The 19,014-nt window shown below is 36.5% G+C and overlaps 1 protein-coding gene across 1 annotated transcript in view; it reads left to right on the top strand.

The window, feature by feature from the left end:
* Positions 1–18,073, top strand: part of LOC149168747 (fimbrin-5-like) — a 42,500-nt gene extending 24,427 nt beyond the window's left edge. The window contains exons 9-14 of the mRNA XM_089428412.1: positions 8,749–8,901; positions 9,397–9,596; positions 16,607–16,764; positions 16,922–17,018; positions 17,257–17,348; positions 17,469–18,073. Coding sequence (XP_089284538.1) covers positions 8,749–8,901; positions 9,397–9,596; positions 16,607–16,764; positions 16,922–17,018; positions 17,257–17,348; positions 17,469–17,669 — 901 coding nt within the window. The 3' untranslated portion in view covers positions 17,670–18,073. The remainder of the gene's footprint in view (positions 1–8,748; positions 8,902–9,396; positions 9,597–16,606; positions 16,765–16,921; positions 17,019–17,256; positions 17,349–17,468) is intronic.
* The last annotated feature ends 941 nt before the right edge of the window (positions 18,074–19,014 follow it).

Consider the following 19,014-nt stretch of genomic DNA (forward strand, 5'->3'; position numbering starts at 1 on the left):
GTTTTCATGTTTTCTACAACTAATTTGGTATTTGGGATGTTTTGTTTTAAATATAAATGCAAAAAAATTATATATATATATATATATATATATATATATATATATATATATATATATAGTAGACGCGTCCAAGACACTTCACTTCCTAGATTTTTAGAAAATGATGCTTCTGCATCCCCGCTTCCAAAAAACCTCCCCGTTTTGTGCTACGTTGAGGGATACTCCTAACATTCGAGGCCAAAGGAAAGAAGCTCTAGATGTCTCTGGCTGCTTCACTGGGGCTGGGGAGGAACCTGTTCGGGGGGGAGGGGGGTCAGTTGTTCGGGAATCTTCTTGTACTAAACCCTCTGACGCTTTAGGTGTTAGTGCATTGATGTTTGTTCGGAACCTTCACAAAGGTCTCAAGGGTACTAATTGGCCTTCCAAAAAGGGGTGGGTTGAGGGGAGACTCGAGGTCTCATTGCCCTACTATCTGAAATACTCTGGAACTTAGCTCATTGCTTATTGCTTCAATCAATCGGATCAACCTAAAAGTATGATGTGGTTGTCCGAATTGTCCCAGAGTGAGGCAAGGTATATAGGATCTGAGATTTGTGTCTAAATATCTCCCTGATGAAGAGGGTTAGGCATCTCTTGTCAAGATACTGGATTAAGGTAGAGAGGGATCCTTTAGACTCTCTATATAGGTAATGATATCGTCATTTGATCTCATGTATATGGGCTCGAGTTCTCATTGCCCTACTATCTGAAATACTCTGGAACTTAGCTCATTGCTTATTGCTTCAATCAATCGGATCAACCTAAAAGTATGATGTGGTTGTCCGAATTGTCTCAGAGTGAGGCAAGGTATATAGGATCTGAGATTTGTGTCTAAATATCTCCCTGATGAAGAGGGTTAGGCATCTCTTGTCAAGATACTGGATTAAGGTAGAGAGGGATCCTTTAGACTCTCTATATAGGTAATGATATCGTCATTTGATCTCATGTATATGGGGCACCAAAAAGTGAGGTGCATATCTTGGTCTTCGACTCTTATAGGTGGCACAACTAGCAAACCCTATTGGATCATGGTATATGGTGATCCATCTCCACTCAAAGTCGATGGGACCTAACTTGAAGTTGCCCCAGTGGGATCCTAAGTGAGTGTATCCAGTGCCTGCAAGTATAAGGGGGGTAGATGATGAGGCCATCTTGCAGCTTTAAAAAATGCTCTAGGTAGAGAAGGACATCTTTGAGCCAAGGTTCACTGAAGGGGATGTCCAAGTGACTTGAATGTATAATTTGTAGATATCCTCTTTGATGGCCTGATTCAGTGTTTGTCGGCTGGGTAAGAGATGTGTTGATCTGTCAAGGGAGACACTGAATGGAGGAAGGTGCTCTAAGGAGATGGTCATCGATTGAAGGAGTCGAGATGCCTTTGCGAATCATCACGAGTATGACTCGAGGGGGTATCCAAGGTGATGGCCTCCGAAGAACAAAGTGCAAGACAGGGGTATCACTCTCTCCCGATTGTTGAATCTTTGTAAGCCCTGACTCTATGGAGGAAAGAGACCAAACGGAAAAGGATGTAAAGGCGGAAGCTAGCATTAAAATGAGATTACAATATATCTGAGATGAGTGGAAAAAAACAAAGGTTTCTATTGTTTTTGATGGTAGGATTGACATCACTCCTAGACCTATTACTAACATTCTCATGTCCTCTATAGGGGGTGTCATATTACTTAAATCACATGACACTTTAAGGAGGATTAGAGATGCTGCATATTTCACTAGTCTTTTGAAGAGGAAATAGAGTGTGTTGGCCGTTAGAATGTAGTGCAAATCATTATTGATAGTGTGAATGTTTTGGTTGGGAAGATGATAGAGGATGATTATATCTTCATATTTTGAACTGCTAATGGGTTAAATTAATCATTGATGAAATCATTGGGAATGTCTAAAAGTTTCGACAATTCATTGTGAACCATTCCATGTCCCAAGCCATTTACAGGGAATATAGTTTCTTTTAGCTTCACCGTCTTGATGTCACCATATATGCTTCCTCATTTCTCGTGCTATATTGCTTATTAAAAGTGAAGCCGTCTCTAATAGAGATGGTGGTGTCTACAGGTTGGGAAAGATGGAGGAGCTGGACCTATACTTCATCGATAGCAAATGAAAATTAGTACTTTTTATTGGGCATGCTTCAACTATATTTTGGGAGTGAATGGAGGACTTGGTGACCCTTTTTGTGCTCCCATAGTGGAGATCATTCATTTTGTTTTTGGTAGTGACCAACTATTTTTGGGAGATGCACCTTTTGGATGGAGGAGATGCTTTGATAGATTTTGAGGAGCGGGGCATGATCTATGCTTTGGAGCTTTCGACATTGCATGGGAAACTAGTAAGTTGAGATGGAAGATGCTCCACACCCGTATCAATGTTGCGGCATCTTCTCTTAATCCAAAATGTTTTCATAAAAAACACGGACAAAAGTAGTGGTTTCGAGGGGCTGGACTGCCTATATTGACAAACATTATCCTTTTAGAGGGCCACATCAAATCATGGAGTGCAATATGTACACCAGATTGGAGGGGCATTCTTTCCATGGTGATGTTGTCTGTGATCATGTTAATCTTAAAGCAATGGACTTTTGGGAGCATTGTGGGGCAAGAACACCTATGTTGAAGCAATTAATCATTTTCTTTCTCTTTCAAGAAAGTTCAAGTTTTCAAGTTCACTTGGCGATTTCAGTTTTTACTATTGTTATTAATCAAAATTTCAAATTGATGACCCATGTTGCCTAGTTCGGTCATTATAATATTTTTCTTTGCTTCACAAGTGTGCAGTTGGTCAATATGTGATTGCAACTGGTGTGAATGCACTTCATATATTTAGTGAAAGCATAACAAGCTGGGCAAAAAAGAGGTGAAGGATCTAGTATGTTCATTCAAATCTTTGCCTCTTATCCTCATCACAACATGAATACAAATCATCTGCCTGTAGGATGTGGGATTATGGGGGCTCCATGGGTGACGAAAATTATGAATAGTCACTTGAGGATGATATACATGGCCTCTTGATTGGATGCTGATCTTGACCAGGGGCATAACAACTATATTGGTGAAAGTTCAAGCCCTGTGTAGGGATCTTGGTCGAGGAAATTAGAATTTCCCTTTTTAGAAGCTGTGCTAGCTTCTAATGTTTTTGTCAGAGTTTATTTTTTTGTAGGATTTTCATCATCATCTATGAAAAATTTTGAAATTTGTTCAATGTCATACTTCAAGTTTAATTGCATCGAGAGGCGCTCAACAACCCAGTACATGAGGGAGATGTTGTCATGTAACGTTACATTAAAAAAATTAAAAAATATATGTGTCGGCTAATATATGTATACGTAAATGTTGTGTAAGGTTACTTTTAAAAAAAACTTACTTTAAAAATCAATGTCGGCCATAAATAAAATATTTCAATTTTCACTTTTATTTTACCTTAGACTTTATATAGTGAGATAAAGTAACTAAAAAAAATATGCTTTTTAGTACGAGGGATATATGTAATTCCTTAATTGAGCCAAGATCTAATGCCTATAGTATGCTAGAAATGTGTACAGTAATGTAATGTACACATTAAAAAAATTAAAAAATATATGTGTCGGCTAATATATGTATAAGTAATAAATGTTGTCTAAGGTTACTTTAAAAAAAACTTACTTTAAAAATCAATGTCGGCCATAAATAAAATATTTCAATTTTCACTTTTATTTTGCCTCAGACTTTATATAGTGAGATAAAGTAACTAAAAAAATATATATTTTTTTTTAGTATGAGGGATATATGTAATTCCTTCATTGAGCCAAGATTTGATGCCTATAGTATGCTAGAAATGTGTAAAGTAATGTAATGTACATTGTAAACATTTTAACTGGGTGAAAATAAAATAAAAATAATAAAATAACAAAATAAAAATAACCCTATAAAAATTAAATAATAAAAATAATAAAAATTACCCATGGTATTGGCTCATGGTTTTAAGAATCCATGGTATCGACCCATGTTATTCATGTGTAATATAACCTATTAGGGGAAAATTAAACTAGCCTAGATCCATCTTACTTTGATGTTATATTTAAATACATAATTAACGTGTTGAACCCATGTACCCATGTAGCCTATAAAGGTAAAACTTTTTTATTTTTATGGTTAGAGGTGGGGAAATATTAGGAAAAATGTAATTATTACATTTTATCTAATATTTTTTCCTACTTCCGTCCACTTTTTCCTAGGTTATATTGGGTAAAATATAATATTTAATATTATATTTTACCCAATATTTCCTCTCAACTGGTCTATTTCTTATTGTAATTTATATTTATATTTCAAGTTTGAAAGTAAACAAACACCGCTATAAAATTAGCGGGAGTGAAGGGAAATATAGAGTAAATATAAATATTGGATAGGGGTGGTAATAAATATTGTTATATTACATTTTATCCAAGATTTCCCCTCACTCAATTCATTTTTTATTAAAAAAATTCTTTATATTTGAGATTCATAAGTAAATTTAACTCCTATGTAAACATTTGATGTTGTAGTCTTTAACATTTTGAATTGGTAAAAATAAAATAAAAACATAGAATTAATAATAATATTTATATTTATATTTATAATTTAATTATAATTAATAATTAAACCAGCCTAGATCCATTTTAACTCTGGATCTACCAAGTGCTGAAAGAGATCAAATTTCTTGAGATGCAAATCTCTTTTAAAGTAAAAAGAGATTTGATCCCTCTTGGTGCTTGGTAGATCCGAAGTTAAGATGGATATAGGTTGGTGGTATGAAATTTGACCCTTGATTACTGATATTGGTGATTGCTTTCATACAGTGTTATGATTCAGGTTAAGTGCAAACTTGTTGCACTAGATAGATTGGATTTCTAAATTGTAAGTTCATCATTCATGTCTAGTTTTATGTGCGTGTATTCCCAAGCAAAACCTCATAGGATCCCCCCCTTCACCAGAATATCTCGATGGAGGGTGGCTCAACCATCAGCAACAATAGTGGTCGGTCACCCCAAGGCTAGATTGGATTTGAACCTGATCTATGGCCTCTCCATTGGCTACATGCATTGGGAAAATGGTTCAATGGTCAACCAATCGAGCTAACCCTTGGCTCTATATATTAATATTTTTTTCTTGGTTTTTCCCAGGAAATCCCATGGGATCTCACTCCTTTCTTTGGATTGTCTGGATGGAGGGTAGCCCAACTGCCAAACCCAATAGCAGTTGGTAATCCTGAGGGACTCACCAGATTTGAACGTGTTACCTATAGCCTCCCAGTCAGCAACATGCCTTGGGTGGATGGTTTAACTGATTGAGCTAATTCTTGGCAATATATATATATATATATATATATATATATTTTCTTTTTTTCTCACTTAAAAAAAATTGTAACTTTTATTACTAATAAAAATTACATTCTGCAGATGCTTTGAAAGCATTTCAGTAATATCCCTGAGGATTCTCACAAATAACTGTCTTCACAAAAGGCACAAATAACTGTCTTCACAAAAGGACCAATAAGTGGGAACACAGTCTGGTGATGAACATTTTCCTCAGTCTGACTCTTTTTCCTTTTCTTTTTGTTAAACTTTGTCAAACCCTGTATAGGTGGACCTTCAAGAGCTAAGGGTACATTAGTATTTTGGATCAGATATTTCTCCTGCTCCGGATCAGAAGATTCAGGTTCATGATATCTTTGCATTCTTCCAAATGAAACTTCATTCACAACAACCTCCTCCTTTGGAGGAGTTCCCTGAAGTATTTCTTCTTCTTTAGTCTCCACAGAGTTGTGTGAATCTACATTCTGTATTTTGGATCCATCATTTGCCTCCTTTCCTCTTGCTTCTGTAGCCAAATCCTCTGCTTCAGAGTCTTCTTCATCATCTGAATCCAGGGGCATATATGGCAGCTGGCTTTTGGATTTTTGGGGGTAATGGTCTTTCTTCCTTTTTATATGTACTCTAGATTGAGGACAAGAGTCATGTAGATGACCAATTTGTTTGCAAATCTGTCATTAGAAATCAGTATTTTCATAGTCTAATAGCTGAGTTTACTTTGAGTTGCCCAGTTTTCATATCAGTCTAGCTGGAAGACATTTAATAAGAGGTCTCCACACAGATACGGGCATAAGTGAGCAACCCCATCTCTGTCTGCTCAGGATCTGTTTTTAAAAATCTGCCCCACAAATACCCAATATCTTGTAATACTGAGGAATGCCAGTAATGAAGGGGGACAGATTAGGGAGGTGGACACATCCTAGCGTTTTGGAGATCACCATTGTTTCTGGGTCAAAGCCAGGAAACCATGGTGTCATAAACAGGCCTGTTCTTCCTCAGAACCAGGGCCCCATATTAATAATCTTCTGATAAAGAATATCAGAAGATTATTTGCAAATTTAATGGATTTTGGCCCAGCTCAGCAGATCTTTATCTGTGGCCCCAATGGAAATGTTGCAATCCCCCCAATCCTGAAATCCTGAAAATTGTTGGATTTTGAGTGGGACATAAAATTCTATTTTCTCCATATGGAATCCGATGAGGTCGGAGCCACTCTCAAACATCCTGACTCAATTAATGGTAATGTTAATAATTTAGTTAATTTTTCTTTGTCTTTCATTTTTGTTCTTTCGAAAATGAAAGATAAAGGAGAATCACTTAAATTCTTAACTTACCGTTAATTGCTCAGCATTAGACAAATCCATTTCCTATCACTTGAATTCCCTTCTAACATTGCTTAATCGCCCTTAGCTGCACTCCAAAACCTTTGAGAGCTCCAAACCTGTGACTAAATTGCGTGAGAATGAGGTAATAAATCAATTTTAATCTAAGTCACCTGACACGGGGACACAAGACATGGAGGAAACAAGGATATGAGTGTCCAACATGGGCATGTTGACCCCGCAGAATAGGACACGTTATATATATATATATATATTAAAAATTAAATATTTCTTACACAAATTCTCTTTCATGATGCAAATTCAAACATAGTTCTAGATTCTACATTGTAACTTGAAAATTTGTAAGTTTTACAAAGTAACATTATGCATACAAATACAATTGTGACAGATTCATCAATGATCCAATAGGAGAAAGACAAGAAACTGCAGTTTTCTCATTAAGTCATCAAAATAAAAATGTGTAAAGTGGGTTGTAACAATGCCAATGGAAATATAAATAGCAAATACAAAACAACTACAAGCCTCAAGGAAGTGGTAGCTCATGAGTCATCAATCATCATCATCAAAATCAGCATCACTGTCATCATCATGGTCACCACTGCTTTCCTTTGCTGCATCCTCCTCCTTTGTATCCAGTGTCATCTCTGCATCTGCTGGTGTGGAGGATGACCCCTCAACAGTATCACCATCATCAAAAGTGACAGGCTCTAGCATTGGCTCATTAAGATCCAAGTTGGCCAATGCCAACTCAACCTGTTGCTTGAATCGCTCCAAAATGCTCCCAAACCCTTTGCTAGTCGCTCCCACACACCCACATCAAGAGAGAGAGAAAAGTGAGCGAAAAATGACCCAAATCTGCCCTTTATGGGCTGCGCGATCAAGAGAGACAGAGAATAGTGAGGGAAAAATGACCCAAAACTGCCCTTTATGGGCTGCGCGACACACAATTCAAGGGGACAGGTGTCCCGAAATTGGGACACACTGGGCACATTTGGAGGACATGCGTGGGACACGCTCGGACACGTGTCCCACCGATTCTTGTCCGATTCGTCAGATTCGGGACATGCAGGGGATTTTCAGTGTATCTGGTTTCTTAGATTTTAATATGTCCAAATTTCGGGACACTAGTAAGGCTTGTGTTTGACACCAGTAAAACTTGTGTCAAACATGTGTCACACATGTTGTGACTGACACATGCAATATGTGACACAGTGGGGGTAAGGATGTGTCTTGTTACTTAGTTTGCAATATATGCCAGATAATGTACCCTCCAAATTTCACGTCAAATAGTGCATGATTCTTTAGTGGACAGATCCCAAGAATGTATTACAGTCATTGAATCCCCAGTTGACAGTTTGGAATTCGAATGCCAATGCTCATCTCAGTTGTAACTTGTAACTAAAAGATCCTAAAAGAGTGCACATTGCAGTGTGTTTGCAAATCAAATATCTATTAGATTACTAGGAGTAAGTTGGTTATTCAGTTGAAACTTGGCAAATGAATAAAATGTACCATAAAAGTACATAATGTCATTAACGTATCTCTTGCATTCAAATATGTAGACCCTATAAGAGTCACGATTACTTGGTAGACAGTTTGCATTGTTGAGGGTTTACCCTTTTTGGGTTTAATCCCACTTTCACTTTTATTTATTTAAGCCATTTCATTATTTTTTCCTTATAGGAAGAGATGCCTTGGACATTTTTTGAATAAACTTTCATTTTCTTAGTCAAAAGACAACGCTCATTTTCTTGATGTTATTACTTGCACTAATTCATCATTGCATTGATATATTCTGGATATTAGTCTTCATTAGCACAAATTGATTTCTTTTTTATTTCATAATGCCTCCTGCTTATGCTCAAAGGACAGTTAGAATTGGCTAAAATTGTAGGAAGTCGATCCACCATGCAGCCTTTCTATTTATTTTTCTTAGTGATTGAAATTGTACGTTTTTATATCCTTTTATAATTTGAAATACAAAGGGCTGATTGAAATTGAAGCAAATTGTATGCATTCCTTCAGGAAAGGATTATCATTGGATTCTAGCAAGGCATCAATTGCAGAGACCATGAAAAATGATGAAGTCTCCAGGGAGGAAAGAGCTTTCCGCTTTTGGATGAACAGTCTTGGTACTGATACTTATGTCAACAATTCTTTTGAAGATGTGAGAAATGGGTATGTGAAATCAAGGAATGAAGAAACTCTTTAATTATTCTTATGAAATTCATTTTGAGCACATGCATCATGGCATTTTATTGCTTATACTGTCACAATGGTCTTTCATTCTCAGCAGGTTCTCTTTAGATATTGTATTTGTGTTTCTTTGAGAAAAATTTGTTGTATATACTATATATTACACTAATGAAAAAGTGCACGTGTGGAAATAAGAAAACATAGCATCATCTCTCTTTTACTAGTAGCCTGGGCTGAGGATATGGACTTGGGCCTGAGTTTAATCCTCCTGAATTACTGAAATTCTCTTCTACTTAATGTACTGCACACTCATTTGGTATTTGGTAGAAGGCAGTTGTGGTACAAACCAGCCAAACTGTTTTTTCTATTATTATTATTATTAGCATTTCCTTTTGTTTATTGGATATTTCTTATGGTCTACAAGTATCACACTCACATTGTGCGTTTGAACTTTGAATTCTCTTCTTCTTGTTACAGGTGGGTCTTACTGGAGGTACTTGATAAGGTGGTACCAGGGATAGTTAATTGGAAACTTGCCAACAAGCCTCCAATAAAGATGCCCTTCAAAAAAGTGGAAAATTGCAACCAGGTTATCAGAATTGGGAAGCAGTTGAAGTTTTCACTTGTGAATGTTGCGGGAAATGATTTTGTGCAAGGAAATAAAAAGCTTATTCTTGGTTAGTATCCTTTCTTACTGTTGGATCATATCGCTTGCTCCTTACAGTCATTAACATAATATTTTTTCTTCTATCTTGAATCTTTATCTTGTATATTTGCTGAGTATAAACATGTTTCCGTTTCAATACAAGAAATGTTAAGATCACTCCTTTTCTGGTTGTCTGTCCAATTGTGAAACAATGTCTCATCTTTAATGACCTCTTATTTTCTTTTCTAGACCTTTGCCATCTGAGCCTTTGTTTGCATAAACAGTGAAGAATTGAGCTAAGCATTAATAATGTTCGTCTGTAGAGTCACTATTGGGAAGGGGGTGGGAAGGGTAAAGGTTTTTGTAAGTCTTTTTAAGAAGACCTGTTAGTCACATTAGAAATTATGATTTTATAATTTGTTTTCCGATGGTGATGCTCTTAGCCTCTCCAACACCTGACATTGATGCCTTTTCATTTTCATAGTAGAAGAATTCAGCTGAATTGGGTCATTCCACACACAAATTTAGCTGAATTCCCTTCCAGCTATGGATTGGACTCAGTTATAAACCAAAGCACAACAAATCACCAGACTCCAAAGTACTCCACTGTATTTATAGTTGGAGCTTAGTTGGCCCTCTTGGGTCGCTTGCTGTCATGTTCATACATTGTTCTCAAGTTTCTAGCACATGTATATGAGGTTTGTTTGGTGTTATTTGGGTCACATATTGCAGAAGATATATTCTAGCTTAATATTATGCTTTTTCCCTTGATGATAGGGAAGCATATGAATTTACACTTCCTGTTTCTTCACTATGGTTTTGCTCCCCTTTAGTATTGGATGAAGAGTGACTTGTTTTAGAACATCTTTGTATGCAAGGTTTTAAAAGAGGAAATAATAAATCATACATCTGAAACATAAAACAAAAACCTGAAAATGTGAAAGGAGGTGCATTAATCAAACTTGTACACACTTCTAGTTTGTCTCCTCTAGTCTTCTGATAAGCTCAAACCTTTGGCTCAAAGCTATGAAAAGCTCATTGAAGCTCCAAATTGTTAAGAATGACAATTAATTAAAAGATTTTGTAAATGTATCTTTTACCTTAATCAGGCGGTTGTATAACGATAGGAGGTTTTGTAATGGTGTTCCTATTAAAATGTTGTAGCCTGAGAGGTCTTGTATTGGAGAGTCATTGTTGACCTTGATTAATAAAGCATTCCAATCACTTGCCCCGTGGAGGTTTCCTTGACACACTATTAGGGTTTTACCACATAAATTTGTGTCTATCTGTATGAATTTTGTTTTTTGTCTTATGTGCATTTTCTTTCTTGTTTATTAAGTTTACGGGACCAAAAATACCAACAAGTGGTATCAAAGCAATGTAGTCGTGAGGGCCATGAGATAAAGAGCAAGATCGAAGCCACTGTCATCTGCATGAAGAGAAGTCCATGTAATAATTTTGTTTTTTTTATCAGGCCGCGAAGCCCTAGCCGTTGTTAGATTGTCTAGTTCGCCGTCATTTTGTCTAGACGCCAAGGAAATACGTTAACGCAATTTGGATTTCTTGGTTTGGACCTGCTGCATAAGAAATTAGAGCCATGTATTTTATTGAGCCCGTGAAGGAAATTCGCAGCCAATAAGGAAGTGGGCCAATAGCCACCAGGAACGGAGCCATGAAATCAGGGAAGCCATGAATTGTCCATGTGATAGAAAGGTTGTTGTGCGTGAAGGAAAGGGCGTGGTGAAGTCTGTAAGGCAGCTTTAGTTGAAGAAGTAAGCCTAATTTGTGTGCATTGTGAGGGACATACAAAGTCTGCCCATAAATTCTAGCCGGGCAATTTTTTATTTAAAACCCTAGCATAGTTTCGTTTAAACAATGAATAATCTTTGAAGAATTTGTTTTGGAAGAAAAATTGTTTTTGAATAATTTTTTGTGAATGAATTTTGGGTTCCTTAAAAGGAAGTAGGGTTTTTGCTTGAAGAAGAGAAAAAATTGTTTGGTTATTCTGGAAAAGGGAAATATCCTTTTTATTTATTAAAAAATTAAAAACCTAGTGGAAAACTCAAAACAAGGAAGCAAGAATTTTTAAATAAATAAAAAAAGTCCCAGTTGAATGTTTCATATCAGAACTTTGAAAGAACCCAGTAAATTATATTTTTTTATAATTATTAAAGGAGCCAGTGTAAAAAGAAAATGTTGTAAATGACTAATGTTAAGTTTGAAGTGGAGAAATTCACTGGTAGAAATAATTTTGCATAGTGGAAAGTTGGAAACTAAATGTATGGGATTTGCTGGTGCAACAAGGGTTGCACAAAGCATTAGATGGGGTAAGAAAGAGACCTGTTAGGATGACAAATTTGGAATGGGAGGACTTGAATGCTTGAGCTCTCAGTACCATCAGGTTGTGCCTAGCAGATGATGTTCTCTTCAACATTGTTGAAGAAACCTCAACAACAGGTCTGTGGGGTAAATTGGAAACTTTATACATGACCAAGTCTCTAACCAACAAGATTTACTTGAAGAGGCAGTTGTATAACCTTCAGATGAAGGAGGGCACTAAAATTGCAGACCACCTAAATGTATTTAATACCCTTATTTGCCAGTTGACCAATATGGAGGTCAAATTTGAAGAAGAAGATAAATCCATTACATTGCTATGCTCCTTGCTTGAGTCTTGGGACCATTTTGTGACTTCTATCAGTTTGAGCATAACTGAATCTCTAGAATTTGATTCAGTTGTGGGAGCTTTGTTATCTGAAGAAGTGCAGAGGAAGTCTAGCATTGAAACTTCCGCGAATCAGGTATGATAGATGAAGTTTTGTCTATTTGCAATGCTTCCCAACATTTTGAAGATTTGTTGTTAGATTCTGGCGCTTCTCATCACATGAGTCCGCACAGAAACTAGTTCACTTCATATCAAGTTGTGAATGGCAGTTCTGTGCTTATGGGTAATAATGTATCTTGTCAAACTATTGGGGTGGGAAATGTCAGAATAAAAATGTATGATGGTACGATAAGAACATTGATTGATGTCATACATTTACCTGAGTTGAAAAAGAAATTGATTTCTTTGGGAGTATTGGATTCAGAGGGTTACAAATTCACAGGTCAAGGTGGAGTGCTGAGAGTTTCAAAGGGTACTCTAGTTGTTATGAAGGTAGAGAAGATCGAAAATCTTTACAAACTTATAGGAAGTACTTAGGTCAATGAGGTTGCGACTCTATTTGAGGAGGCAGGAGAAGTTACTCCCCTATGGCATCAATGGCTAGGTCACATGAGCGAGTAGGGTGTTCAGGTACTAATGAATTGCAAACTACTTCCTAATTTGAAATCATTGAGTTTGGATTTTTGCAAACATTGTGTATATGGAAAACAATGTAGACAAAAATTTAAAGCTGGTAGTCATAATAGTAAAGGAGTTTTGGATTATATTCATTTTGATCTCTGGGGACCATCTCCTACAGTGTCTTATGGAGGTGCATCCTATTTTGTAACATTTATTGATGATTAATCTAGGAAAGTTTGGGTTTATATGTTAAAACGAAAGCCCGATGTATTTCATGCTTTTAAATAGTTTAAAGTCATGGTGGAAAAGAGCACAAGCAATACAATTAAATATTTAACAACTGACAATGGCAACGAATTCACTTCCTTAGAATTTAAACAATATTGCAAGAATTAAGGGATTGTTAGACACAAAACTGCTGTCTATACTCCTTAGCAAAATGGTGTTGTTGAACGTATGGACATGACTCTTACGGAAACAACTAGAAGCATGATCAACAATGCTAATTTGCAGAAGGAGCTTTGGGAAGAAGCAGTATCCACTACTTGTTATTTGGTAAATAGATCACCTTCAGTTGCTATTCATTGTAAAATTCCTGAAGAAGTTTGGCTGGGTTAGTTTTGTGATTATTCATACTTATGAATTTTTAGTTGTAATGCCTATGCCCTTATTCTAAAGAATCAGCGTTCTAAGTTAGACCCAAAAGAAAAAAGTTGTGTCTTTGTTGGGTATGATAATGTTGTGAAATAATATAGGTTTCTACTCATAAGATCGTCATTAGTAGAGATGTAACATTTGATGAATCTTCTATTCTAGAAGCAGATGTTGAAAAAGTTGAATAGGAACAGGTATCCCGAAATTAGCAAATTCAGTTGGACGCTCAACTTTCTTCAAAAAGTCGGAAGGAAGAAGAAGCTTCTGAAGAAAAAGGTGAAGAAGATATATAGGACACTGTAGAAGTTCAACAACCAGTCACTCTTAGGAGTTCTATAAGGGAAAGAAGGGCACCCAAGAGGTATGAAGATTCTGTTTCATTTGTTGCTTTCATTACTGAGGATTGGGAACCTTCTTGTTATCAAGAAGCAATGATTGATGTGGATAGTGAGAAATAGAAGAAGGTAATGGACAAGGAAATGGATTCCTTGGCCAAGAACAAAACCCGGGTCTTGTAGAACTTCCTAAAGGGAGAAGTGTTGTTGGATGTAAATGGGTCTTCAAATTGAAGAGAAATGTTGATGGAAATATTGAAAGATATAAGGCGAGGCTGGTAGCAAAAGGGTACTCTCAGATAGAAGGTATTGACTTTCATGAGATTTTTTCGCCAGTTGTAAAACTTGTTTCTATTCGTACAGTGTTAGCACTAATTGCATTACTTGACCTTGAGTTAGAACAATTAAATATTAAAACGACTTTTCTTCTTGGAGATTTGGATGAGGAGATCTATATGGAACAATCAAAAGGTTTTGTACAAAATGTCAACAAAGGATTAGTTTGCAAGCTCAGGAAATCATTGTATGGCCTATGACAATCACCTAGGCAATGGTACAAGAAGTTTGATTCCTTCATGGTGAGCCAGAACTTCACTAGAAGTGAATATGATCATTGTGTGTTTTAAAAATTTCAATGGTATATTCATTATCTTGGTTTTGTATGTTGACAATATGCTTATTGCAAGCAAAAGCATGGAAGAGATCAATGGGTTAAAGGCTCAACTTGCTAGGACATTTGATATGAAGGATCTTGGAGCTGCAAAACAAATCTTGGGCATGGAGATACACAAAGACAAGAAAAATGGAAAGCTCTGGTTATCACAACAGAAGTATGTGGAGAAAATACTTGTAAAGTTTGGTATGAACAATGTGAAACCTGTTAATGTTCCTTTAGCTTCCCATTTTAAGCTTTCTTTGGGTTTAATTCCTAGTACTGATGAAGAAAAAGAGTATATGTCTTGTGTACCATATGCAAATATAGTAGGAAACTTAATGTATGCGATGGTATCTACAAGCCTTGATATTTCATATGCACCTGGAGTTGTCAGTAGGTTCATGGGAAATCCAAGAAAATAACATTTGCGAGCAGTGAAATGGGTGCTTTTGTATTTGAAAGGCACAAGTGACGATTGTATTGTATCATCTTTAATGGTTGTAGTGATTCAGTTTGCAGATATGTTGATTCAAATTATGCTGGTGACTTGGACAAGAGGAGATCTACTACAAGATATGTCTTTGCTCTTGCAGGTGGAGCGATTAGTTGGATGTCAAAGCTTTAGGAGACAATTGCTTTGTCCATTATTGACGCAAAATATATAGCTGCTTCACATGCGGCAAAGTAGCTCTCAAAAAGGTCCACACACAGGAGAATTGTGCAGACATGTTCATGAAACCAGTTTTGGTAGAGAAGTTGCAGTGGTGTTTGGCTTCTCTTGGCTTGCAGAAAAGATGATGAATGAGCATGGGCAAGGGATTAGGAAAATTGTTGTCAAGGTGGAGATTGTTAAGAATGACAACCAATTAAAAGATTTTGTAAATGTATTTTTTAATTTAATTAGGCAGGTTGTATAACGATAGGAACTTTTGTAACAATGTCTTCATATTAAAATGTTGTAGCCCGAAAGGCCTCTTGTATTGGAGAGTCATTGTTGACCTTGATCAATAAAGCATTCCAATTCCTTGCCCATGGAGGTTTCCTTGATACACTGTCAGGGTTTTACCACGTAAATCTGTGTCGATCTGTATGAATTTTGTTTTCTGTCTTATGTGCATTTTCTTTCTTGTTTATTAAGTTTACGGGCTCAAAAATACCAACACAAATATGTTGTTGCTGCTCAAATTTCTCACTTGTTTGCTCTTGAAAGTTTGCACTTACCAATGTTGGATGCGTTAATGGTTTCAGGGTATTGGTAGGGTTTTGTAACCTTAAAACAAAACAGTGGGTCCTATTAACAATAGGGTTTAAGAAACACATTTTTTCCCTTTTGTGTGGGAGGTGGGGGGAAGGGAAGTATTCCTTTTTTCAGAGGGCATCCCTAGGCCATCTCCTGCAAAAGGGACATGGGGGATGACACCGCTCTGTTCCTTTTGTTCCCGAAATGGAAAAATGCAAAGGATACGTCCTTTTTGATCCAGACTGCATTGGGAATGAAATTAATGAACACAATATTGTAGAGATAACACAAGATGCAATATTGAAAGTAGAGTATTATAGTGAAACAATTTTATTAATGAATCAAATGGTGTAAAAGTGACGAAACACTTCAATGTACGTAGTAATGCAAAGTGGCTAGAATGGTGGTAGGTTATCCTTGAAAAGAGATGTGAGGGCTACACTAATTCACAAAGTCCATAACAAGAGTCTGGAACTACATTTTACCATAGTGTCAAAACCCCAAGAGGCAAAACCCTCAACATCAAAAAACCCTAAGAGCTGGGGTGGTGAAAGGAATATAGGCTCTGAGTAGCCTTGTTGGTATGTCAACTTCTTATTGGATGTAAACAGGCAGATGCAGTACCTGCCTATGGTCATCTGGCCACAGAACGGGTTTCCGATTTTCTAGCTTTTTCAAGGCCATCTTAGAGCTCATAGAAGTATAATGAACTTGAATTGTAGTATGTTAGTATGTTCACTTGTTTGAACCTCACCAGTCTTTTTGTAGTTGGTTAACATTATAATGCGGAAGATTTTTTCTACGGTGTCTTTTACTGCTGAGGCAAACATCTTCATGTCTTTTTAATATTTGGTCTGTTTTCTATTTTCAGCATTCCTGTGGCAGTTGATGCGCCAAAATATTCTTCAGCTCCTCAAGAACCTGAGGCATCATTCTCATGGTAAAGAGATAACAGATACTGATATTTTGCAGTGGGCCAATGAAAAAGTGAAGAGCTCAGGCAGAACTTCTCAGATGGGAAGCTTTAAGGTACAAAATTCTCAGGAAACATAATACATTCCAACACAGTAGATAGAATATCTCATTCATTTACTGGTCATACTGTTTTGACTTTGCACTGTTTATATTATATCTAATAGTTAAAGCTTGTTGATTCTCCTTATTTTTGGGAATGCTGATCTACCAGGATAAAAGTCTTTCAAGTGGAATATTTTTCCTCGAGCTTCTGACTGCTGTGGAACCTAGGGTGGTGAGTTGGAATGTTGTCACCAAAGGGGAGACTGGTGAGTTTCCAAAACTGGGAAGCTCCATGCAGCCATATTCAAGGCTTATGATCGCTTCCTATGGAAATGAAAATTTAAAACTTGATCATGTAACGTCAGAAATTTCAAATAACTGATCATTTTTTAACAGTAAAATCAGAAAAAACATGCCGAGTTATCTTACTTAGCAGGGTAACTGAGCCATTTCTAGTTTTGGTTTAAATTTGGGAGTGAATTGGATATCTTTATTTCTTTGCAGAGGAAGAGAAGAAGTTGAATGCTACCTATATAATCAGTGTGGCACGAAAGATGGGATGCTCAATATTTCTTCTGCCAGAAGACATTGTCGAGGTATTTTTGTTACATACACTCTAGAGTTCATGCTTGTCAGCATCCTACCTATCACTGCATGGTTTGCTGTTATTTTGTTCAGTGCTTTTACCCTAAGCTTCAAGATTATTAATGTTCCAGGTCAACCCTAAAATGATTCTCACGCTGACTGCAAGTATTATGCTATGGAGTCTTTCAAATCAAACAGGGGAAGACACTTCTACCATGTCTTCCGAACTTGAAAACGGAATAGCTTCAGCTAGCATCTCAGCTGTAGACGATGACAGTGCTTCACACGCCTCTTTACCTCCAGATAATGGAAGTCAATCACAGAGCGAGTAATATGGCTGCCATTGATTAATTTAATTCATTTGATCGTCTTTACTCGGATTTTAGCATTGATGACTTGATTCCATAAAGCTTGGTCCTGTTTATAGGCCTCACTTTAAGAAGTTTGACATTGGACAAACTTCCATGTGTATTAATACTTGTGTCGAGGCATGTCTTCCAGAGATCGACAATATGTACTGTATTATCCCGAATGTTGGGATCTTGTAGCAACTAGAATTTCGGAGGCAGTATAAATGCAGGTGTTAAATCATGTGTGTATATATAAGCACCGTAGTCGGACGGATTCCCAACTTTGAGTCGATATATATTACTGAGCCACATGGCTCCATTGAGTTTTGTTTTGATGATTGATATTAATTTGATCATATTATTGAAGTTATTGTTGGATATGCAAACATTCTGTCTTCTGTCTACTGTATTTTTTATGATTTTGTCTTTTGGTTAAAAGTCAGTATAATGAAATAAAGCTTATATGCATATTTACTTCATTTCCATAATAATGATCTATAAGTTGGCCCAAAATAATTAAGTCTTTGCTTATCAATGTCACATTATGTGATGAAGCATGTGATGAATCATGAATGCTTCATCTACCTAACATCTGCAAAGGACATTCTAACCGCTACTGTTTTGCTGTTGGGGCAATTCTTCCACATGTATCAAGCTTGATACATCTCATATTTTGGCTTAAAATATCTGGTACATCAACCTTTTATAATCAAGGTGGCAAAGCTCAACGGGTAACGAGTCTTAATTCTTACTGAATATCCATCTCCAGGTGCCACAACTATGAGTGATCAACTGATGAAATCTCCTCTTAAATGATCATGAAAATGACAGCAATCATCGCCTCAATGAAAATTGGTTGAAAGATGGGGTGCACAGGGCAAAAAGGAACTTGATATTTCTTTATGGAATTTTAGATTGAATTACTTGTGGAACACATCGATGAGTAAAAATACCGAAGAAGATGCGCACGTATGTGCAATGTAAATGATAAGAATCTGATTATCTGCGTGAAAGCGATACAGCTGCTCTCTTCTTCCTAATTTTAAACTCAACTGTTACGTGTTTGACTACTCCTTTGACATGCCCATATTTATGGGCAGCAAGAGACATCGAGGTAGATTTTGTTTAATAAAATGAGGAAATTTGTTACGCTATACTGGCAGGCCTGTGCTCGTGATTATTTCTGTTGTACTCTATAAGTCCTTGGTAATTTTTTCAGAGGTTTTTTACTTTTTCCTTTATTATTTGAATAAAAATATTTAGCCGAATAAATTTTAATTTGTTTGAAATCAAACCAAAATAGAAGGGCACGAGGTCGCCATACTCA

The sequence above is a fragment of the Pinus tabuliformis genome, chromosome 4_2, assembly GCF_031772625.1.
Source record: "Pinus tabuliformis cultivar Carrire ecotype Pingquan chromosome 4_2, CPIR1, whole genome shotgun sequence".
In the NCBI taxonomy this organism is placed as follows: domain Eukaryota; kingdom Viridiplantae; phylum Streptophyta; class Pinopsida; order Pinales; family Pinaceae; genus Pinus; species Pinus tabuliformis.